The 24495-nt window shown below is 36.8% G+C and overlaps 2 protein-coding genes across 3 annotated transcripts; both read right to left on the bottom strand.

Moving 5' to 3' along the window:
- Positions 1–8531: 8531 nt before the first annotated feature.
- LOC122278956 lies at positions 8532–14816 on the bottom strand. Of its 2 annotated transcripts, XM_043089181.1 has the most exons (4): positions 14363–14816; positions 11681–14172; positions 10512–11575; positions 8532–9722 (listed from the first exon to the last, which is right to left on the bottom strand). In XM_043089181.1, exons 2-4 carry the CDS (start codon positions 14118–14120, stop codon positions 8775–8777), a joined length of 4452 nt encoding a protein of 1483 aa, XP_042945115.1. In that variant the 5' UTR covers positions 14121–14172; positions 14363–14816; the 3' UTR covers positions 8532–8774. The 2 variants fall into 2 exon arrangements, with proteins under 2 accessions (XP_042945115.1, XP_042945114.1); XM_043089180.1 differs by having other exon boundaries at positions 10512–14172; positions 14363–14815.
- Positions 14817–19061: 4245 nt separating this feature from the next.
- Positions 19062–22183, bottom strand: LOC122278005 (chaperone protein dnaJ 72). Its single transcript, XM_043088043.1, has 3 exons — positions 21585–22183; positions 19944–20013; positions 19062–19702 (listed from the first exon to the last, which is right to left on the bottom strand). The coding sequence occupies exons 1-3, from the start codon at positions 22010–22012 to the stop codon at positions 19553–19555; spliced, it is 648 nt and encodes a 215-aa protein (XP_042943977.1). The 5' UTR covers positions 22013–22183; the 3' UTR covers positions 19062–19552.
- Between the last annotated feature and the right edge of the window lie 2312 nt (positions 22184–24495).

Here is a 24495-nt window from a genome sequence, read left to right as displayed (position 1 = left end):
TTTTTAAATTGAAATTCGTATTATAAAAATAAATTTTTTTTGTTAATTAGTACATTTTCTAACGTGATGACAAATTTAATTAGAAAAGTACTCAATATCTCTAATGAAAAATCGAAAGTCACGTATTGATGATAAAATTTTTTAATTGGATGAAACGGTAATATTTCAGCAACTTTTCTTCAACGGTAATATTTTCTGTCTTTTCTCCAACAGTAATATTTTTTATTTTTTCTCCAACGGTAAATTTTTTTATCTTTTCTCAAACGGTAATATTTTTACTCCTATGTGTAACGATAGGAGTAATTCCTCTATAAATATGCAAACTTAAGCCTCATTTCTTCTATAGGACCAAACTTCTATTGTATCATTTGATCTCCTACTCCTTTCATTAAATGACTCGTACTTTCTTTCTCAAATTATTGACATACGCATCCTCTGAAGATGGTAGCGATGTTTAAAACATGGAGGACAGTCATCGAGGCGACGTGGCAATAGCCAACGTCGTAAGTTTATTCGACGTGATCATATTCAGGGACACGAGCGTCTATTTCGTGATTACTTTGCTAAAAATCCAGTATATCCCTCGAATCTATTTCAAAGGAGATTTCGGATGAATCGTCCCCTATTTTTTTATATTCTAAATGAAGTAGAGTCTTACGACCCGTACTTCGTCTAGAGAAGAGATAATGCCTGCCGACTCGGTTTATTTTCTATGCAAAAAATCACCGCAGTACTTAGAATGCTGGCATATGGGGTTACTGGAAATTTTATGGATGAATACATACGTATTGGTGAAAGCATCGCAATGGAGAGCCTAAAAAAATTTACTGAGACAGTAGTAACTGTTTTTTCAGAAGAATATCTAAGGTCTCCAATTGCTAATGATATAGGCCGATTGCTTGTAGTTGGTGAACAACGAGGATTCCCAGGAATGCTGGGAAGCATTGATTGCATGTATTGGAAGTGGAAAAATTGTCCCGCAGCTTGGAAATGTATGTACTCCGGTCACATCCGTGAACCAACTATTATTTTAGAAGCAGTTATTTCATATGATCTATGGATATGGCATGCATTTTTTGGTATGCCCGGTTCACATAATGATATTAATGTGCTAGAGAGATATTTTATTTTTACGGAACTTGCCCAAGGGCGTGCTCCTCCAGTCAATTACACTATTAATGGCAACGACTATACTATGGGCTATTACCTTGCGGACGGTATTTATCCCAAGTGGCGAACTTTTATGAAGACGATTCCATCACCACATGGGAATAAGAAGAAAAATTTTGTGAAAGCACAAGAATCCGCAAGGAAAGATGTCGAGCATGCATTTGGGGTACTTCAACAACGATTTGCTATCATTCGTGGACCTTCCCGAATGTTTAAAGTGAAGGAACTAACGAATATAATAAAAACATGTGTTATTCTACATAATATGATAATTGAAGACGAGCGTGATGATAGTGAGAGTCTGAACATTGAATATGATCAATTTGATGATAATCTCCCCAAATTGTCGTGCAATCATACAACTGAGCTTACGGACTTCATCCAGCATCATCATGATATTAGAGACAGCTCGGCACATTATCAGCTTCAAGAAGATCTAATTGAACATCAATGGCTTTTATATTCACAACATTAGTCAGGGTTGCTTTAGATTTTATTATTTCCTTAATTGGTGACCTATGTTTAAGTTAATCTGATTTGCATTTGTATTTCGTTATTGTTATCAATTTCTCGAATATATTAATGGTAATCAAGTTTGTTTCTGAAAATGTCATTGAGTCATTAATTGCACAACCCTATCATACTTCCCATATTATCAAATACAAAAAAGATTAATTACATGTATGTTTACATATATATAATTGTTACAAACATAAAATAAGAAATCAAATACAAAATAATCAATCCAAATCGTCGGACCGACTGCGTTTCGCCATGACCTCCCTCTGGAGTTACTGGAAAAACTGCCGCTGCAATTCTGGCATGACACTCACATCCATCATCATAATGCGCCGATCTGATTCCTTCTTCGTGAGCTCCACTTTCTCAGCCTCCAACCGCAGTTGTTCGTCCTCTTGACGTAATTTTCTGGCCTCTATCTCATTGTCATACGCCATCTTCTCGGCTTTAAGACGAAAAAACTCTTTCTCCTGAGCGCATGACTCCTCCAACAAAGTATACTTGATCTTCTTGAGTTGGAAGTTCTCCTCTGCATGCTGGCCTTGGGCCTTTCGTTTTCCTTTCTCAGCTTTCCTTCCAATTGGTCGGTCGAGCTCGATAACTTCATTCTCCAGCATTTGATTCGCCTCGATATCACAAATTGAATCAACTATAGCGCCAGAACATTGAGTTGGGGTTGGGGATGGAGACATCGTCTTCCTCCGTTTTGGATCCTCCTTTGTGGCGCGCCAAATCCACCTAGGTTGGTCCTTTAACAGGTGCCAACAATACTCGAACTAAAATGAGCATTTCTCGAGTGATTGGTACATAACCTTCGCCTTCTCAAACTTACATGGAAACAAATTAAAATATTAAACCAATGTACCAATCGAGAAATTAAGATCAAATTGCCGCGAAGTAATGATTTGGAAATTCTATCTTATCTTGTTCGGTTATGCCACTTTGATTTAACCCTTCAATTTGGGCTAGTTTCGCACAAAATTTGTTTGTGGCCTTTTGGATAACCGATCACCGATGAATTAAAAACTTTATTATCCGGTCATTTGTGGTTTCCTTAAATTACTGGAAGTACTCATAAATTTTCTCCCAAAGTTGGGAGTGTTTTTGATCTGTTCCTTAGACGGCATCAAGGCTACAATTTAGCCATGCCGATACAAGTAACTTGTCTTCTTCGAGATTGAAATTTGCACCCCTCACAGATTTCCTATTGCCGATAGGCTCATTAGGGGGTAGGGGTGAAGAGTCACCAAGGGTCATTGAAGATAATCCATTTTGCCCACCATAAGTGGGGTTGAGTTGAGGATCTTGACTTATGAGGTTCGTGAAGTACATATGTCCAGAGTCTTGTGAATCCATTGCTAAAAACGCATTGAAAATATTAGAAACGAAATTTGGAAAGTTTGGGTGTTAGTCATGGTGGATGGCTCAGAAACCGTTTGGTATGATCTTGGAAAGTTGGCTACCCACTGATGGCTGCTACAACCGGTTGCCAATACTTATTGGCCGTCCTGATTACCTAGCCATTGGGGAAATGACCATTAAATTTCTCATATCCCCACAAATGGTTGTCATCATCACAGCCTTGTGGTTTAGTTTACACATAATATAACTCAATTAATCCATAATACCAAACAACATGCAAAACAAAATAATCCTAAGTACGAGCATCCCCATCCGATTCTACATCTATATCGAATATATAAATAATTAAAAAGGCTCAGAATGGTGTAAATATTGACACCATGTGTAAGCAAGGAACCCAACATCGAATGGCTGCAAAATCTCACCCGAACCCCGATTGCCTTTTGTGGAAAGTACCACAAACTGCAATATGGCAATTCGGGTAAGAATTACCCCGCCATATCGATGGGGCTCCATACACACTTTTGACATAACCCGCACTATAACACCATCATCACAGCCTAATATAAACCCTCTCCCTTGAGAGATACGCAACACTGCAAATGACCCAACATCAAATATCAAAATGAGTAAACTATTTTATTCCAAGGACAGTTGCAATATTCCATCAATTCAAGCATATAGAAAATGAGCATGTTGGGCTATTAATACCATCCATAATATAGAGTTATATGGAGAGAAATTCCACTCTCTAATTACATTAAAAAATAGGAGTCCGAAAGCCCAAAAAAAAGCATTTTCCAAACACAAGTTCTTAATAACAAACAAGAGCAAGAGACTAAATTAAAGGGGCCGAACACAACATGTTAAAGGAGCAAGAGCAAGTTCTTAATAGCAGCATGTTATTGGAGCACCAATAAAAATACCATCAATTCAAGATGATTTTAAAAAGTATTCTTGCATTTCTAACAAGATTTAATAAAAGAATGATCAACTATTATATATGTGAAGTATTCATCTATCTCTAAAAAGATAAAGATCAAATGTCCACCACATATGGAATTAATCCATTCAAGTCTCTAATCAGAGATAAAAATTAAAATCTAGAAAGTAGTTGTAGTGAAATTAATTGTCTTCTCAAATAATCACAGGTTACAAAGATTGCATAATGTATTTTTACAAATTGCATAATGAAAACATAATTTAGAAGAGAGATCACAATATTCAGGGACAAATTCAACATTGGATATGAAAGACCAAGAAACAACAGCCCAAGATGCATGCTTTGAAGGAAAAAGATATGGAAAAAAATCTAGATCCGAAATTCATCAAGCAAAGATGTTCACAGCAACTGAAAACCAATCTTGGATCACCAAAGATTCAAAATCATAAATCTTTTCTGGCCAACCAAACAATACATGTGAGCTAGATAATCATTACAGGAAAAGAGTATACATTTTCGCAGCAACCAAACAATAGAGGAAGGAAAATATGACAGAAACATCATGGATGATTTTCGGGGTTCCCAAACAATCACAGAAGGAAAAACAGGGCAGCAAACATTTTCTGAACTTCGCACCAACCAAACAGGAGCACCATTCATCAAAATGCAAGCCAAACCTCATCTCATTTCATAGCAACCAAACGGGTTACTCAAGAAAATATGACACCAAACCGTAGCACATTTTCACAGCAACCAAACGGGTTGCTCAGGAAAAAATCAAAAGAAACCTCCAGTCTATTTTCACAACAACCAAACAGGTAACTCAGGAAAAAAGAAATCCAAACCGAACAGAAATTTTCACAGCAACCAAACGGATAACTCAGGAAAATAGCCACAAGAAAACCCTAAAAATTTTCACACCAACCAAACATCGGTTCCAAAGCATTAGATGTTTCATCATCAAGAAACACGCAAGAAATTAACAAGGGTGAGAAAATGAGAAAGATGTACCGATTTCCTAGCAGCCAAGCACATCATAAATAAATTTTCAAAAACCCTAAAACAGATCTCAAATGCCCTTCAAACGGTAATCAGATTCGCACATACTAAACATAAAAAAGAAAGAGGATTCACACCGAGAGAGGGTCGGTCAGCAGGAGAGGCGATTATTGGAGCACCAACCATCGAGAGGGATGAACGCGGGACAGGGAAGAGGGAACAAGATTTGGGGATGTACAGTAGGTCCCCAAAGATGGGGAATTTCTGTTCACCCCGTAAACCTCAACCGCATTATAGAGAACCGGATGGAGTGAGGGTTTTATCAAAAATCCTAAAAATCACCACAAAATATAGGGAAAATGAAGAGATGCAGAACCGGTTGAGGATGCTCTTAGAGTGCATATTTCAAACGAGATTGTAAATTTAATGATACGTACAATTTCTTTTACAGTCATGTTTTAAAATGAGATATTCATATAAAGTAATGTTATTTTACACTTGCTTATTATTTTTCTTTAATAATAGGCTCATTCACTACTTTTGAAAAAAAAAAAAAAAACTAATTATGTTGATTGGACTATCTTCGGCCCAAACCTATTACCATTATGCAATTGAGATTTTATATGTTTGGAGACTTTTAGATTGAATACATAATAGACATAATTTCCATATTCACACTTGGAAAAAATATGTTAGGCTGCGTTTTGTTATTAAATTCATCTTAACTCGTCTCATTTAATTATTATAATTTTTTCAACTTCCACTAGATTGATCTTGCAACCATTACAAATCATCCAAAATCTTCTTGAGCTAACTTGTCTAAGAGAAGTACTCACCTTCAGTAATATAGTTATATAGCTTTAAGTAACTAATACTCCAAACATCTTGGGGTAGCTAGGCATAGCCAAAGAACACTAGCAACACATTTCACTTATAAATAGTGCTTTTGTATAATCGTTCCACTTTGGAAGGGATGGGCCGTTTTTAGGAGTTTAACGCCCTCCAATGAAAGTTGGACACCTAAGTACTCCACGAATTAGTTTAATAAGCAGCATCACAGATGATAAAATTGAAAACTTCATCGTCTTTCAATATTCTAAAAGCACTAACTTTGGTTTGCATCTAATATTCTAAATGGGGTCTCTGAAAATAGGATTCCATTGAAGAGAGACAACATTTTCCGCTCTAACTCAACTGGTTCAACTGAGAGACATCCATCTTTATAGAGACCCAGATCGAGGTTCTCAAAGTTTTTGCTTTTCAAGACACCAAATTACCTCATATGGATTTGTACAATGGTCATGTTCCTATTCTTTTTGGTGCTCTTCCAGATGTTTACGCCTAGTTCGATGGTTGAAAAGTTAGAGGCTTCATTTGAAAATGAAATGGTAGTGAGTTACGGGGATTTGACCATTTTGAAGGAGATAGGTGTGTTTGAATTTGGGGAGGATATTCGATTTGAACCTACTAAGCTTTTGGAGAAGTTTCATAAAGAAGCTAGGGTGGCAAATCTACATTCTTATGTTTTCAACAGGACATTACAGCGTTTAGGGTACAGAAATCCCTAGCTTGCATTGATCAGTATTAGACTTCTACAACGAATGCTTGTAGGTTATCAATTTTTATGATATGGGATTTTTCTAATTTATCATCTTTTGTGGTTGATGTTTACTTGGTGAATGGCCTTATTTTTTGATATATGGTCAATGGAATCCTTGTACAACCAAGCAGACCACATATGGCTATGTGGTTGGTGGATCACTATAGTTTTGTAAGGGAGAGAGTGTGCGAGGGATGGGTTTTGAATGAGGAAATGGATGGATTTTGAATCAAAAAGAGGGGGATTTTGTGTTGTACACCTCAGGCTTTCTCTCGTGGGTGGATGATGTGGCGACTTTTGATTGGCGGGTGTTTTCAAGGGATTAACACTACAATCGACTAAAAGATTTTCTCTTTGTGTAATTTCACATTTAATCATATATTCCCATTATCGAATAAAACAGGGACATGTAATTTAAACAATATGGGATTATTAAATCGAACAAGTTAATTAAAAGATAATAATTAGTAAATTATCTTAAGGTTTCATGATATTTATCATGAATACTATAAGTAAACTTTACAAGGATAAGGGACACCTACCCCATAACAAAATACGAGAACATGTGTCCCGCATCAATAGATCCAATTACAAGTCTTGCCCTATATCTATATATTTAGTTGAGAATTGATTAAGGTTTCATAGATTCACAAGGTGGAGATAAAAATGAAAATTAGGCCTACAACTTGGTTGCGTCAGGTTTGGATCCGATTCAACCAAGTCAGATGACCATAAATGTGCAAACTTGAACCAAACTGACCAGGGCCATTCGGGTTGGGTTGAAAAACACAATCAACAAGTTACAACACGGTGAGTTGGGGCAACTTTGACTCCACTGAATCCATGAAACCCTCTCTTCCCATTTCTCCCACCAAGCAATTAAGCAAATTCAGAAGACCAATTGCCATTACAAGATTTATCTATCATGTACATCTCTTAAGTAAAGAGAGGTAGTAGAGGAAACAAAGCAAAGAAAATGGAGAGTAGACGAGCGTTGTACTCATGGACCTGGTGGACGAGCTCCGCCTTGAGCTCACCTAATTGCAAGCATAGCCTCAAGCTCACCCAGTTGCAAGCAGAACCCACCTCTTCCAATGGGGTTCAGATCCACGATACCTAGAGGCTACTTGACTTCCTCTAGAGCATAACCCAATTTTCCATCTAGATATATAACAAATACCACATAGTCCTCAGCACAAGTCCACGTAGAGTTGGGGGAAAGCACCACCAATTGGGTTGGGAAAAGAAAAGAGAGAATCCTCTATGTTCTATGAGAGAGAGAGAGAGAGAGTCTCTCTTCCTTAGATGATTAATGTCCAAAATGAAGCATCCACTCAAAAAGCTTCACATCGGTGGTGGACTCAATAGACATCCGCTTCATCTTCTTCTTCTTCAGGGTAATCTTCGACGGCCTCTAGGTTAACCACAATGGAGAGAATCGAGGCGGATGAGTAAGTCTTCAATTGAACGGTTTGGGATGGCGGCGATAGTGGTGATGGGTGCATGGATTTCAATTTCATGGATGATGAGTTTTAGGTAAGAAAATGTGGAGAGAGAGAGAGAGAGAGAGAGAGAGAGAGAGAGAGGTTTTTGCTGTGAAAGAAAATGAAAGTGAGAAAATGAAAGAAAAATACGTCGGTTTTTGCTGTGAAAGAAAATGAAAGTGAGAAAATGAAAGAAAAATACGTCGGTTTTTTTTTGGGGGCTACGGTTTCGTCCGATAGCCAGTAGATTAGACCCGCATATAATTTCAATCCGAAATTTATTGAGTAGGTTGGGCTAGTCTATCGGGCACGCCGGACACATAGCTTTTTTGCAAAGGCCTACTAAAAAAGAAATGCAAAAGCTTAGAAAAATCGCGGAATATAAATCTAAAAAACCAAAAATATAGTTTACTGCATGCAACCTTTTTAAAAAAAAAAAAAAAAAAACTCCCAATAAGCCTCAAATTACTCTCTCTCAAAAAGGTAAAATAGACAAAGAAATTCTCACACTTCAAGAATCCAGACCAAAACACATTCTTGAAGGCAATGCATATGAAACGAAAAATATTACAACGCAACAACCATTGATCAAACCAGGATGACATCAAGCTACGCAATCAAAGGCCCATTATCCCAGAAAGAAACCACAAGGAAGAACCAAGAAACTGTCACTGTCTCTCTTCTTAAGTCCTCATTTTCAATCAGAATTGCTGGAGCTGGAGCTAGAACTAGAACTAGATCTAGTACCATGGGATTTTTCTTCCGTACTTTTTATATCCAATTTATCGGATATGCTCAAACTGAGAATCTCAGATGTTCCATCACATCCTTGTTCTGATTTATCAGCAGCCACCGTGCTACTTTCTTGGACACCAGACCCCATATCAGTTGATTCAATCTCCTTGGCAGAAGCCACTTGACATGTTTCTACCGCTGCCAAATCCTTTGGATCCAACGCTAGTGGCAGCTCATGAACATTATCCTGTGAGACATGCTTGAGAGCAATATGAATATCCTCCAGAGATTTTGCATCAACTGTTTTCAAGCTCGAATTGGATTCTACATGATCCTTGGATTCTCTCACAACTAGCCAATCATCAACCATACTGGGGAGGATGACTTCCTCAGCGTCTACTCCTTCATGAAGTTGCTTAAAAGCCAGGTTGATATCTTCAAGTGATCTTGCTTCAAGAACTGGGAGGCCCATCTCAGTCTTTGCTGGGTTTGAATCTTTGGGCAACAACTCAAATTCAGTACTCTCAACAACTTCTTTGACACGAAAGTCCCCAACTGCATCCAACTCTGACAGCAATCCTTCATCAATTTCTTTTATTTCATCAACTTCGTTGACAGTTTGCTCGGCATGGGAAGAGCCATAAGCTTCTGCTGGATAGCTGAAATCTTCCGAGACTTTTGTTTGGTCCTTATTTACAATTTCCCCAAGGACATCAGCTTTCAAATCGAGTCCACTGGAGGGTAATTTGTATCCAGGACTCTCATCTGGGATATCAATTTGGGTGGAAACATAAACTGAGGAAGACAGATCTGGCCTAATTTTGCACTTGGGATCATGGACTATTAGCCCATCTTCATTGTCGGTCATTTTCACCACCTCTGAAGATTCTGTCCGGATATCATATGATTCCTGCCAAGTATCAAAGTAGCCATGATTAGTTTCCTATGTATATTGCTCTAGTTGATGCCTATACCATAAATATCAATCAAACAAGCCAACATGGCTGTCTGACTGTGACTGATAAAGAGGACAAATAAAATGCAGAGAGTCAAAGTGTCATCAATCAGACGTATTCTCTAAACATTCATGCCAAATACTCCCAAGCAAGAAATGCAGACATGTTGAAAAAATCCAGCAAAAAAGAATTTTTTTAAGAAGAAGAAAAAAGAATCCGAGCTGACACTAAGATTGTAGGTTACTAAGAATTACTATTGTAGGGCGAAACTATTATAAGCACCTCTCATGTAAGGGTATATTAATTCCGCACTAAAGCTTGGGATATAAATATGAGCACCATACACTTGTGTGTTCAATAAATCAGTTATACATGTCTACCATCTGATACTAGATCGAACGCTTTTCTTTTCAAATTGGAGTTGCTCTCAATGTAGTATGTCTGGTAGAATACCCCCTTCTGCAGAACTCATCACACAAGTAGTAAACTCAGAAGAAAGCACCAAGGCCCTAACAAAAAGGATGGCCACTTCATCCGTTAGGCTGGATGCCTAAATGACATGAGAGAGAAGAGTACCAAATCTGTCCATTCTGAACAGGAGGATGTTCAAACAAATGTGCTACTTAATGAGACAAAAGAAAAGGAGTCAAGTCATCATGGAAGATACATATTTAAAATTTAATAAACAATATCAATCTTTAAGTATTAGAATCGCAAAATAACTAGGACCAGATTTGACTTACTGTGCATTCATCATGGTCATCAAAGGATGCCTCAAACATAGGCTTATCTGCATAAGCCAGATTTTTTACCGTACCAGATAGTGGTTTTTCTTCAGAAGGCACATATTGACTATCATAACCCAAAGAAACTACATCAACATCCAAATCTTGGTGGTGACCAGCATCAATTTTTGCATCAGAACCTGATGAGTGGACTTTATACTGTTCGTAGCAAACGATTTCCTCCTTTTTCAAGGACCAGCCCTCCACATGTTCACTTTCTGAAGTTGAATGATTGGAAAGAACCAGTATAACTTGCTCAGTTACCAGAGGATGCTGTTGTTCCTCTGAGGAAGGAATGTGTTGGGGAGACGAAGCCACCAAATCCAACTTTTCGCCCCCATCTTGGTGGCTGCTTTTGTCAATCTCTGCATCATCAACAATTGAGAACTGGACCTGATCATGTTCAGGCCGAAGAACCTCATTGCTGTGCATCAAACCTTTCCCAATAGATCCATGTGAATAAACTTGATCCTGCTTCCGCTGAAAAGTTTCTATCTTACTGATGGTATGCCGCTCAAAAGGTTCAGTTTCTGAAGCTACCACTGACATATGCTCGACCACCACTGAAGGCTGTGGATGTTGTTCCTCTTTTCTAGACAAAGTTAAATTTTCAAAGGCCATCTGATAGCTTGAAGCCTCAGAATCAGGCTTCTCGTACACATCTTGATGGATCCCAAAAATAATCTCCGAATCATTACTCGAGGAGCTAACTTGATCCTGTTTATGAGATGAGCTATCTTTCTTATATACTATACCTTCCTTAACTGATCCAACATCATCATAAGATGCCCTTGAAGTAACTGAAACATGTTCAACCACATATTCAGATCCATTTTGATCACCCAAGTTAACTCCTGAAGACTTGACCTGTGTAACATGATGATCCTTTCTACACTCCTGTACTTCCCTCAACCTTGGCTCCGTTTCATTCGCTGGATGTGTCACTGAGGATGATCCATGAGTTTCTTCATAATTAGAAGAATCCTTCCCTTCTCTCTCCCCATACAATTCAGATTCCTTATCTGAAATGGAAATAGAAGTCACAACAGACACTGGAGGTGAACCCATTTTGGATATCTCTACTTGCAAGTCAGAAGAAATGGAGGGAGGGGAGAGGATCTTTTCACCTTCCGGGTGGCTTGAATCATAAACAGGTTCATGTTGATTTTCATCGACCCCCCCACTCAAAAAGTGGGAATCTGGCTCCTTAGGGGAAGGTAAGATTGCACTTCTAGATTCTTCAAGGTCATTGCCTCTTGGTTCCAAACTCACCGTTTCTTCTTTTGTAGCATACAGTACTCTCCCATCTATTTCTGATAACGATGACAAACTTGATCTACTTCTGTACTCGTCTTCAACAGGTTCCATTTTTAAGTGAATTTCACTAGTACTAAGTTCCAGAGGAATAGCCACCCCTCCTGTTTCAGACAATCCGGAATCCATTTCAGCTTGATTTCCCACTTGCCCCAATGTTATCTCAACCTCATCATCATGAATAAATTGTTGCATTTCGAGATGAATTTCACTAGTGCTAAGTTCCAGAGGAATAGCCACCCCTCCTGTTGTGGACAAGCCAGAATCCATCTCAGCTTGATTTCCCACTTGCCCCAGTGTGATCTCAACCTTATCATGGCAAACATCCCTCCTCTCAGCTTGTTCCATCTCCACAGAATCAATATTTTCATGGAATCCACTGCCACGTTCAACATGATCACAAGCATGGTCTATGTTGGAGATGACTTTTGTTTCTTGACAAAGATCTAGTTCATTGAGCTTGTTGTCATCTTGATCAGCAGCAGAACTCCCTAATTCAGTATCAGGAATAGAACTCAACTTTGATTCACTAACTTCACTTGACTGTCTCTCGAATGAGGAATAGCTTGTCCCCTCTGAAGTGAAGCGTTCTGGCACAAAAAAGGGTCTGAACCTAATAGCATGCCTCTCTTGCCTGGGACCCCCTAGGCCAGATGGTCCAATACTGAAACTTTCATGCCTACGGAATAATGTATCTTTCTGCTGAAATGTCACAAACTCTTGCTGAAAATTGTCTCCCTTGAGATCAGGTTTTTCTTCATTTGGGTCATAAGGAAGATCAAAAGGGTTTCGTACTGGCAACAATATAGATGGTGCCGAACCAGGTGGATCATAGGGATCAAAGGGGAGATCAAAAGGATTATGTCTTGCCGTTGAAATGGGTGAAACATTAAAGAAAAGATCAGTGCCATCCAAGTCTATCAAATTCTTCTCAGCCATCAATCTCATGTTTTTCCGTGCTCTCCTCCTTGCAATGAGATTCTCCAGGCGCTGGTTCCTCTCAAGCTCGGAAGTCCCCAAATCCATAAGGTTCTTTTGGTCATCCTCTGTCCACTTAATTGCTGATTTACTTTCATCCTCCTTGCCTCCCTGTGCTTCTTCCTCATCATCTTCATTTTCATCAACGCCGTCTTCTTCATCTCCATGAATTTCCGATTCTTCATCTGACTCAACGCTGGCATTGTTACTTTTACGAGAGCGTTCTGACACAGCATCTGACTCGTCATCATGGGACATATGAGCAGGCTGTGGAGCTTTTTGATCCAGAAGTGGGTGAAGCTCCTCAAGGATTGGAAAGATGTCGGCCATTGAAGCATCTGGTGAGGAACTCTCTGCCAGATCAGACCCTCGGTCCGAAGACTCATCATCACCATCCTCATCATCATTAGGATATAAATCAAAGAGATCTCCACTATGAGCATCGGCCAACTCTCCCGGGCGCTTAACATTATCTTCCACTTCAAGAATCTCATCTCCCACTTTGTGAACCACAAAACATTGATTCTCGAGAGCTTCCCCGTCATTTGACACGCATTCAATCCCCAAGTTCTCCTCATGAAATTCACCCTTCTTTTCCAACTCCAAACCATTAAACTTTCCCTCGACTTCCCCAGTTACTCGCTTCTCTAACTGAATTTCCCGGGAACTATGATTATTCAGTGGCCTATAATCAACCAGGCCATCATCTATCCCAACCTCCCCAACTTTATCTTCCAGTGAACTAGCCCCTTCAATATCCTCCTCTAACTGAATTTCCCGGGAACTATGAGCAATCACTGCCACGTAATCAACCAGACCGTCATATGTATCAAACTTCCCGACTTTATCTTCTGCTGAACTAGGAGCCTCAATAGCCTCCTCTACTATGTCACTTCCCTTTCCTGTATATCTTTCTACAAGAAAGCTTTCGTCTCTCTCATCATCGACAACAACAGTGGTATCACTCGAAACCCTGGCCTTAAGAGATGCGACATCATGGGAATGGCTAACTCTATCGTCATCTTTTTCGATTTCGGGTACAATATTTGGATGCCCAAAACTCAAAAGGGTCCCAAGAAGAACGGCAGTGCAGAACAAAACAGGGGATGCAGAGACCAAAAGGGAAAATAAAAAAGGAAAAGATCTGTACAGAAATAACACAAAACAGAGGATACCCAAAAGGAATGGATGATTGTAAGCTGATCTGTAACATGTTCGGCTTGATATGATCAGGATTTTTCTCATTTGAACTGCAATTTCCAATTTTGACCCCATTTCTCTCTCACGCCGTGATGTTCTTTCCAATTCCAATCTCTTTCTGTAAACACTATACCAAAAACGAACCAACGGAACTCATTAGATCCATGGAAACAAAACCCCACAAGTAGACACAATAAAATTGAAAAAAAAAAGAGAGAAAGAAAGAAAGAAAAGAATTGGGAAACGATTCTAGCATAAACCCATATGTGAAATGGAAGCAGACGAGATTTAGAGCAATTAGATGAAGATGAAATTACCTGAGAACCAGTAAGTCAGAGAAAGTGATGCGTTAATTACAATTTGAATATCTCCAGAGGGGAAGGAAAAGGAGAAGGGAAATGAAAGGAGATGTGAAGACGAAAGACTGACCAGCTTGGATTGAGGAGAGCAAAGGAAAAAAGAAAAAAAAGAAACGGAAAGGGACAATGGCCTCTGCTTTTGATGCCCCTCCTTTTCCCTTTTCTCTCTTTTTCGATTTTCAAAAGAAATGCTTTTACAACAAGAAGAAGAAATGATTTCGAGAGCGAGCTATGTGATCATACAATTTATTTTATCGTTTTGGACGGAGAGACAAAAATGGGGGCGGTACGAAAAGCAGAGATGTATAGAAAAAGATTGAATGAGAAAGGCACATTCTCACCGAGGGAAAGTATACGAATCTCTATTCACTCCCTCCACCCACGGCACTGGGTTGATTTGAAACATGCAATGATGTTTGTTTATTGGTTGGTTTGTACCCTTTAATCCCAAGTCAGCATTGATCTGAGAATGGTGATCAAATTATTAAGAGAATATTAGAATTAGAATGATTAAACAGAGTGGAAGCGAGACTGCATTGGCAAATGGTGGAGCACACTGCATGTCATCGTCATCGCCATCGCCACTCGATAATTTAGTTTAGATGGACGGGGCTTTAATTAATTCAAGTTTAATGGTCGACAGTGTGGGGATAATCATGATCATGACATCCTCGGGGCCTGAACTGTTCTCGGTTTACTACTTTGCTTTCTTCACAAGTTCGCTTGGAAACAGAGTGGTGGGTCATATTGAAAACATAATTTCAAATTAATGAGCTGTAGAGGTTTTTTTTAAAGCCAATTTGAATGTTTGAAAAATGAGGATAGAATATAGTTTAGAGAATAACTTGCAGGGTCAATCCCTTTTTCTCTATATAATAGAGATGAATCACAAAATGTCACGTAGGCCATACACTATATCTGTTGTAGGGAGCATTTTACAGAAAAAAAAATCTCTTCCCCGTTGTTCTGTGATCCCCACTCTCTCTCTCTCTCATGCTTCCAAGAAAAAACCCTCCCTCTCTGTAGTGATTTCCCGTCGACTGCCCAGACCCCCCGCGTACGGCGTCCCCCTCGATTATCTCCTCTCTCGAATCTCCTACGTCATATATATATATGCAGCTACAGCTAGCAGATAAGTACTACCTACACATGTAAAATCACCAAGAATATCTGGCCGTACTTTCCTGCTTCATCATCCCATATGATCTCTTGATCCCCAAATCTTCACACATGTTTTTGCTTCCTTCTACTTCCTAATGAATTTGACGAGTGGGATGTCAACGTTAAGATGAAGTTCTTGAGAGACTGCATAGCTCACAGGCAACAAGCGCATGTCACAAAAGTACACTAATAATTTAAAAACAAGTGGAGATGCAGGGGAAGGAAATGACGTTTTTGACGCCAACTTCCAAAGGATGTAGTTGACGAGTGGCCTGCACCTAAGCAGATCCATTCTTTCTATTTTGTCAGGTACAGACCATATGATGACCCAAAAATAAAAGCCAAAGTTGATCAGGCTGATAAAGATATTCAGAGGAAAAATCAAGCCCGATTTCAGATCATTGAAGCACTGAAGGCAAAGAGGTCGGATCGAGAAGAGTTGATTTCTCATATTAGAGCTTTGAAAGATGACAAGTGGCAGTTCAGGACAATCTTGGATGAGAAAAGAAAGGAGATCGAGCCTCTGCAACAGGCTTTTGGCAAGCTGCGCAATGCAAACACGGGTGGTCGGGGTAGTGGTTTTTGTTCATCTGAGGAAGAGCTTAATGATGTTATCCATAGTTTGAAGTACAGCATACAACATGAAAGCCTTGTTTGGCATGCAGCGTCCGGTGTTCGGTGGACTGGTTTTGGCGTGCGGCCAAGGCTTAAGCAGGGGCGTTAGGTCGAAGGTCGAAGGCCGTGTGACGCATAAGGGTTCCGTGTAAATGCTAGTCTAATTGTCCTAAATACCCTTACTATGGTGCAACCAATTCTAGACTTCAATTTTATGCAACGCTGAAGTGCCATCTTATTATTGGTGTCCAATAAAGCCCCTCAATTGGATTGCACTGTTCAAAGATGCTCTATATAGTCTATCTTTTAAAAAACACAAAAGAAGAGATATAATTCAGCTAATAATAAGTGTTAATGTCGTGTTTCGTATGCTTTTAAACTAGGTCATTTAGTGGATTCGGGCCTTCGCTCGATCTGTAGATGGTGCACCGATACTGGCATTGGGTTAGGTTTAGCGATATGTGGGACTAGTGGAGCTAGGTTAGGACGAGGTGGTGCAAGCCCCTGACTGGTTTGGTGTAGCTGTACGGAGTCCATGCGTATGGTTATAGAGGTGAACAGTATATGAATGTAGAAAAAATAGAAAGAGATAGACACATAAATTTACATTATTTGACATTAAGCTTATGTCCAGAGGGTTTAGGGAGGGGAGAATCCACTATATAAGCTTTATTTACAGTCTCTCGGAGTCTCTCTCCTCATTGTACAACTGATTTACAGATCAATTTACCGGTTTGGACACTGTCACTGAATGTCGAGTCTAGAAGTTGAAGAATCCATCTCGTGAAACTTTTCAAAAGTCTGGCTAATAATCCATTGAAAAGCCCCTCCCGTAGATCTCAAAAGAAGTCCCATAAGTGGTTTGTTCCTTCCATTTTTATCTCTTCCTCTCCCCCTCTTTATGCCACATCACCCTATTTCTCATATCTTTTCCCTCATCCTCCTCTGCCCGTAGGCTTGATATTACCTTCTCCCCCATTTTCCTTTTTTCGTACTCCCTCATTTTTTTCCTATTTGGTCATCTAGTAAAGCTTCCTAGGATGAAAATCTCCCATAACAGTATGGATTTAAGCAAACCCACCCATTGAAATTTGGGAAATTATATAATGTAGTTGGTGTTTTAGAAATGATTTCCCCTATATATATATATATATATATATTCTTAAGAAAATGGAAGTTGGGAACACCAAAGTAACAATCCTCATAGGGTGTGACCATAAGAATTACTCTTAATATCTAGTTTGAATCATAATTACTATCCAAATGGTGAGCCCGTCACCACAATAGTCTTTAAAAGTCAAATTTTATTATTACAGGTGGTTTCAATTTATATCTTGATTCGAACTCCTGAATTCAAAAGCAATAAATACCATCTCGTACCAACTGGACTATTATCTTAATGGTGCCTGTTCTATATATATATATATATATATATATATATATATTTGTGTGTGTAATATATTTATACATATATTTATATATTTTTTTTATTATATCAAATCGCGCTTATTGATACGAGATATTTGATCACATCGGCAACAATAACCGGTTAACAAAATCTAGTCAATTCATTGATATATCAGCACTCCTAATTTATGGATATTTCATGAGGTACACCTTCTCTGTATATAGATTCTTTTCCTCTGGAGTCATCACCAAGCCAACAGTTTGGCACCGAGATCCCAACACCAAAACTGACAGCAATTTATACCTACTTCACTTTTATAGAACTTTTCATATCATCTCTTCAAATCATTATAATTTTTTTTATATTTTTATATAAAATAAACTAAATAATTTAATTTTTTCAAATTTTAAAATAAAAATAATATTAAAAATATATATTTTAATAATATTTTATTCAATTTTTAACTTTTATCTTAATTAATCTCATCTCATATGCGAAAACAAATTGTCAGTATCCAATCATCTAAGCCACCGAAATAACCGTAAAAAATAAGCCATTGGTTGATATTAAGCCCACTTCAATGCATTACCCAACGACCAACACCACTTCTCACCGCTCGGCACTGATCGATGTTAAATTAACACTGCTCAAAATACCACATATAAAGTGAGATTATAGGAAAAAGCGATGTGGTCTAATCCCAACGGCTAAATTAATAGAACAGTAATGAATTCTGTCAAACAAAAAAATTAAGAAACAAAAAGGATAAAATTAAGGTATCGATCAAAGACAGAAAAGAGGAGAATGGCCCGTAGGAGTTTGGAGGCATGCATATTCTCACACTAACGAAACAACAAAAGCCAACACAGTCCAAACCTTGTCTGTAGTTTTGCTTGTTCGTTGTTACATTGGCAGTTGGAACTGCAGCAGAAGCCACTCGCTGTCGTAAAACTCATGGGCGAGCTGAATATTTGAGATCTCTCGATTGCATTTTATTGCAAGGCATATGGTTTCCAAATATGTCAGTGATGTTTTTGGTTAGCATGTCATGGAGAACCTGCTTCTTCCCTGTTGAGGGTTTTTATTGCAGCAAGGATACCTCAGCAAGCCTAGAATACTACTAAAACATAGCAGAGGACACCGAGCTTAGGTCTGAACAAGCTGATTGGAGTCTGAACTGAAAGATGGCAATCGACAAAATAAATGGAGTCACCGCTTCTCAAAACGGATCACGCAATTCATACAAAGAAATCGGAAAAAATATAAATCCCCTAAACACAGGTGAGACAGAAACCATGCAAATTAATCTCTTTAACGTGTAACAACTACTGGAAATTCACTTTAAACGGTAGACTTTACCACTTGATGTTGGCAAAATTACATGTTGACCATGTTCATCCATTATTACATCCACAAATATACAATTTGGACATTCTGATCCGAATAGAATGAAAAGTAAGCAAAAGAACGAAATAGTAGAACAGGACTGTATGTTGAGCTCTTGTGAATATTGATGGGGTAATAATCTATACATACCAGGTCTGTGTTACATTTAAAAGTTATATGTGGCCATTAACACTCTTACACAAAACAATAATATACATACAGGAAGCAGGAGAAAGAATATATTAAAGAAAAAATCAAGCTTACATTAAACAAACAAAAAGGAGCATTTGGAGAGCACTGTCCATTCTCTTCAGCACTCGTAAAACTTTGCTTTAGTCTACATAGGTATATAGTACTTCAACTAGATTAGAGGGAACCTTCCGGTTTAACAGGTGGAAGGCAAAGAGGGGCATCTGACAACTCAATTTCACATTAATCCATCTTACCAAAACGTGCTTTGGCATCCTCAGAGGACATCAAAGCCTCTTCGAAAGATCTCTGCATGGCTTTGGGGCCTCCAACATCATAATTTCAGATGAGTGCATCTTATCAAAATTGGCTCACTTCATCAGTGGACTTCAAGACCTCTTTGCGTGACCATCGGCCTTCTCAAAAGGCACCGTGGCCTCATGAATTTTGACTTTCTGAGTGGATTCGGTGGCATCTTCGACATCCTCCATAGCTTCTTTGAGTTTCTTAATTGAATCAATGGCTTCTTGAAATGATTTCTGAAAGCAAAACCAATTTTCTCCGTAAGATTCTTGAAAGTTAGTTTACTGAGGCACAAATTCCATACATTATCAAACACAAGGAAAAAGCAAGAGCTCCTTACTGCAGCTAAAGAACTTCATGGGAAATAATAAACAAAAAGACCTAATAGAAAACCACATAAAACTACAACCAGAAAAAGTTGTGAAAATCGCCTGAGAACAGGAGATGAAAAATGCAGGGTAGGAACCAGTTACATACCCCAGAGTTGTTCCTCTTCCATAAGGCCTCCATGCTTATATCTGTCACGAACATTCCACCTAACAATGCACTAAATAAAAATCCTGAATCAACAATAAGTTTCAAACCAAAAGGCTGCTACATATCCATACAACTTATTTGATGGACAAAAACTATAAACTGTTTCAAAGTGATACCAAATTCAAAATGCTAGACTTATCGTAAGGCAAACAAAATTACAAGCAAAGTAACTGGGATTTAATTAGACTAGAAAAATCAAGTTGCCTAATAATGTCTAAGTCCAAAAAAAATATTTGTGCCTTAATGATCAGTACTCAAACCAAGCTTTCATCCTAAAATTCTTCCAAAAAGTATAATAAGTGTGGATTTCCATTGGAAAAACCTTGGTTAAATAGGACACCATTAGCAGAGATAAGACGGGGACAAAATTTTAGCAAAAGATGAAGAAGCCCTTTTCCTGTTTTTTTTTCTTTTCTCTGTGGGCGTTCTACTGTGATAGAAAGTTTTTTTCAACATTTACGGGAATTGGTTGCATAGAAACTAAAGGATCGAATTGCACTTCTCAGCAATGCAAGGAGAAAAAATTATACCTATCACATTTGGAACCACTTTCACAATCTTGTATGTAAAATGACTTTTTTTTTTTTTTTAATATATATATATATTTTTTTGATAAGTAATATATATATATAAGTAATAGATTGAATTGCACAAGTGATAATTCCAACAGATGCTGATCAAGTGAATCCTTTTCTCAAAGTTCTTGGGATCAGTTATTTGTAATGTTTCCAGTAATCAATCCCATCTGAGACTATATTCTCTATTGAGCTTTTGTTTATCTTTTTCCTTGATGTCTATATTTATACAGCTTATGATAGCCCATGCATGGCGCTACTTATGCTACAACTCTGTACAATTTAACCCAGCAAATCCTAAACTTGGGTTCAAGGTTCCAAATCATCAGGAGAGGTATAACTTAAAAAAACAAAGCAATCTCCGTAGCCCTCAGCTGGTTCCAGATGGAACAAGTCCACAACATACACACGCTAAGCCATCCAGCTGTGTGTGTGTGTTTGCAGGTACATAACCATCAGTCTGTTTCCCGCTATGGTGAGCAATTAAGCCATTCAGCTAATCCAACGGACAAAGGAAAATTCGAAGAATGAAAGATTAGGTGAGGTTTGGATAGTTAGTTGATATGAAAGTTGAATAAAATATTTTTAAAATATTATTTTTTAATATTATTATTATTTTAAGATTTGAAAAAGTTGAATGGTTTATATTATATTTTGAATGAAAATTTAAGAAAATTAATAATCAGACGAAATGAGTTGAGACCAACTATATGCAAAAATTCATCAAGCAGACGCATATAATAGACCCTTCAAAAGGATACAACATGGAACATGGACGCATATAAGAAACAGCTTTCACTTCAACAAACATGACTCGAGATATCCTATAAAAAGAAACCAACAGTCCAAAGTACAAGAACAAATCGAAGAGAAAAATAAAATATAAAATTATATAATAATAAAAGACTTCCATTTTTCTCCGAAATTTGATTCCATGAAGAAAGAAACATCACAAATGCATGTAAAAATATGAGAATGGTAATAAGAACATTAATAGCAATAATACCCTGCAAAGCCAAGATTGCGAAGAAACGCACGGGTTGTAAGAAACTGAAGCGCAGACTCAAATCTCGATGATCCATAAGCTTTCCCATTCCAGCCACGATAGTTACTATGACTGTTATAATAATAATGGTTATAGCCATAACCATAGCCATAACCACCCGTTGTGCTCGGTCCAGCGCCAGAACCAGAACGAGAGCGGAAATCGTAATGGGTACGCTTACGATCATCGCTGAGGACCTCGTAGGCCTCGGAAACCTGCTTGAATTTGAGAGTGGCATTTTCACGAACGGAATTGGGGGACTGAGAGTGCTTGTCCGGGTGAAACTTAACTGCCAATTTTCTGAAGGCCTCTTTGATTTCGTCTTTGGTGGCGTTTCTGTTCAACCCCAGAATCTTGTAATGATCTTCCATCGCCGTCATCAATAGCATTACTAGTGCCTAAAATCAAGTCCCATCCGAATTACGAAGGCCCTCCTTTGGTCTGATGACGTCTTTTTGGGGAGGAGAAGACAACTGCGTGGGTGCCGAGAGGTACGGGCTCGTTGTCCGCTGCTGCTGAAGGTTCTGAACTTCGTGGCATTGCGACCACCACTTCCTTTGAATGCTTTCCCGAGTCTGGTCAACAAGAATTTTGTACGGAATTAATTAAAAAATAATAATAATTTTATGAAAATAAATTTATATATAATTTAATATTATTATAAAGTTATTTTTATTATAAAATAAATATAATAATTTCTATAAATTCACCTTAATACATAAATCTACTTTATATATTATCTAGAGAAGTTCTCATAAAAATAAACCTAAACTACGCATCTTTACTTGCCATTAATTATTTTGAATTAATTTTGATGTATTGAGTAATTATTAATACTCTAATGTCATGTCAAGTATAATTAATGTTTATGAAAGTAATTTCTCATTCACCCACTAAAAATATCTAGTAATTTTTCAAATTGATCCAAAGATGATAAGTAGTTTTACGTTAAAATAGTGTGAGATAATAAAATGTTGATGCAGTATTTGGTTATTAAATATCAAATTATTTTATTTTATCTAATTATTATAATTTTTTTTAAATTTTTATATAAAATATAATAAATAATTCAAATTTTAAAATAAAATTAATATTATAATAATATATTATTTAACTTTCAACAAGATATATCATCTCATCTCATCTGAAATGTATAATCAAATAAGATTTTATATCTTTTCTAATATATCATTGTCGTCTTTTAAATGTTACATTTAAATTCAAAGCTTTCAATCATTTAAAGTTTTTCTTATGTGAATCTCACAATTTCAAAGGCTTGCACATCTCGAGCTAGCACAAATTATATTCATTTTTCTCTACTTCAGGAAAAATAATTTGTGTAAATCTCATGCAAACCCCTTTTTTAAAAAAAAAAAAGAAAAGAAAAAAAGAAAAAAAAGAGTTAGTTAGTTTTACTACCTTTTCAATTCTAAACCCATTTTTTGAAAGGGTCCTATATGCCCTGTGCTTATATATAACAATACTTTTATTACTATTGTTAATTTTCTTTAACTTGTTTGAAAAAAATAAAACTTTTTTTAAGTGAATAAGAATTATGTTATTTTTCTAAAAAATTAGATAAATATAGTCTAATTTGTCCTTAAGATCCCCGTTGATTTTGATCATAAATTTGTAACTAATTATGCTATATGTAAGTTGGTACGTCTCGTTTGGTTACACAGTTTAGATCAAATGAAATGAAATATTTTGTTAAAAGTTGAATAAAATATTATTATAATATAATTTTTTAATATGAATTTTGTTTTAATATTTAAAAAAATTGAATTGTTTATTATATTTTATGTAAAAATTTAAAAAAATTATAATGATAAAATAATATAAAATAGTTTAGTTTTGTATAATTAAACCAGCCACACTCTACGTAAATGTCAGAGTGATGACCTATTACAATTTATAAAAAATTTAATCACTATTTGCTTTAACATAGCGGATAGGAAAGATTTTCATCAACAAGTATTGGGTAGATATAAAATTATATATAAAAAAAAAGGGTTTTGTAATTTAATATTTTCATTTCAACATACGATATTATGTATAAATGGGCCAAATGGAATCAGAACGGGCGTTTGGGCCAACAAGAATAGTAGGTCTCCAAGCCTATAGCGCCGGGCTATTACCTAAGCTTGTCTTTGTTTTATCCACCTTTTTCCCCCATCATCCTAACTCGAAAGTATAAAAAAAAATAATAATAATAATAAAAGAGAAATAATAATTATAATTATAAATGTATAAGCGCAGTATAATTATTTACAAATAAATTAATTAATATAAAATTTATATAAAAAATTAATTTTTTAATAATAGACTCACTCTCTTTCGAAATTGATATACGATACTTGCACATTTCATAACTATATGTAACATTACTCATATTATAATTATTCTTCTATCATTTTCATGTATCATACACCACATTATCACTATAATAATTACCAATATCATTGTGGTGAGTAATACATTACAGTACATTGATTTTTTTATTCATTGGATTCGGTTTAAATAAATTAAGTTGAAAATAAAATATTTTTATTTAAATATAAGCAGAAGAGGAGGAGCATAACATATTTTTTAAATAAAAGGATTCACACTTACCTTTTAATATATGTTGTAGACTACTTTCTAATAAAAAATTATATTTTTAAGTCAGGATTAATTAATGATACACTCGTTATACATATAAGTTAATATGGCCAAACTTATCGTTTAAGAAAATTTAATTTTAAACTTCTCTTACAAATTAAACTCCGGCATGTCTGCTGGGCTGGGCATGTCATTTTTACGTACTTTTTACGTATTTCATTAATGTGATTGACAACGTCATTTTTTTAATATAAAATAAATGATTTAACCA

Source organism: Carya illinoinensis, chromosome 10 (assembly GCF_018687715.1).
Source record: "Carya illinoinensis cultivar Pawnee chromosome 10, C.illinoinensisPawnee_v1, whole genome shotgun sequence".
In the NCBI taxonomy this organism is placed as follows: Eukaryota; Viridiplantae; Streptophyta; class Magnoliopsida; order Fagales; family Juglandaceae; genus Carya; species Carya illinoinensis.
The sequence above is the reverse complement of the archived record's forward strand: the minus strand, read 5'-3'. Positions and strand labels throughout refer to the sequence as shown.

Excerpts from the sequence above, each read along its gene's own strand:
- LOC122278956 (XM_043089180.1), bottom strand. The coding sequence starts at position 14,120 with ATGGGGTCAAAATTGGAAATTGCAGTTCAAATGAGAAAAATCCTGATC. Across the intron at positions 9,723-10,511 it reads ATGACCATGATGAATGCACA|GAATCATATGATATCCGGAC; the intron begins GTAAGTCAAATC and ends GATACTTGGCAG.
- LOC122278005 (XM_043088043.1), bottom strand. The coding sequence starts at position 22,012 with ATGCTATTGATGACGGCGATGGAAGATCATTACAAGATTCTGGGGTTG. Across the intron at positions 20,014-21,584 it reads CGCAATCTTGGCTTTGCAGG|TGCATTGTTAGGTGGAATGT; the intron begins GTATTATTGCTA and ends ATTTTTATTTAG. Across the intron at positions 19,703-19,943 it reads GGAAGAGGAACAACTCTGGG|AAATCATTTCAAGAAGCCAT; the intron begins GTATGTAACTGG and ends TTTTGCTTTCAG.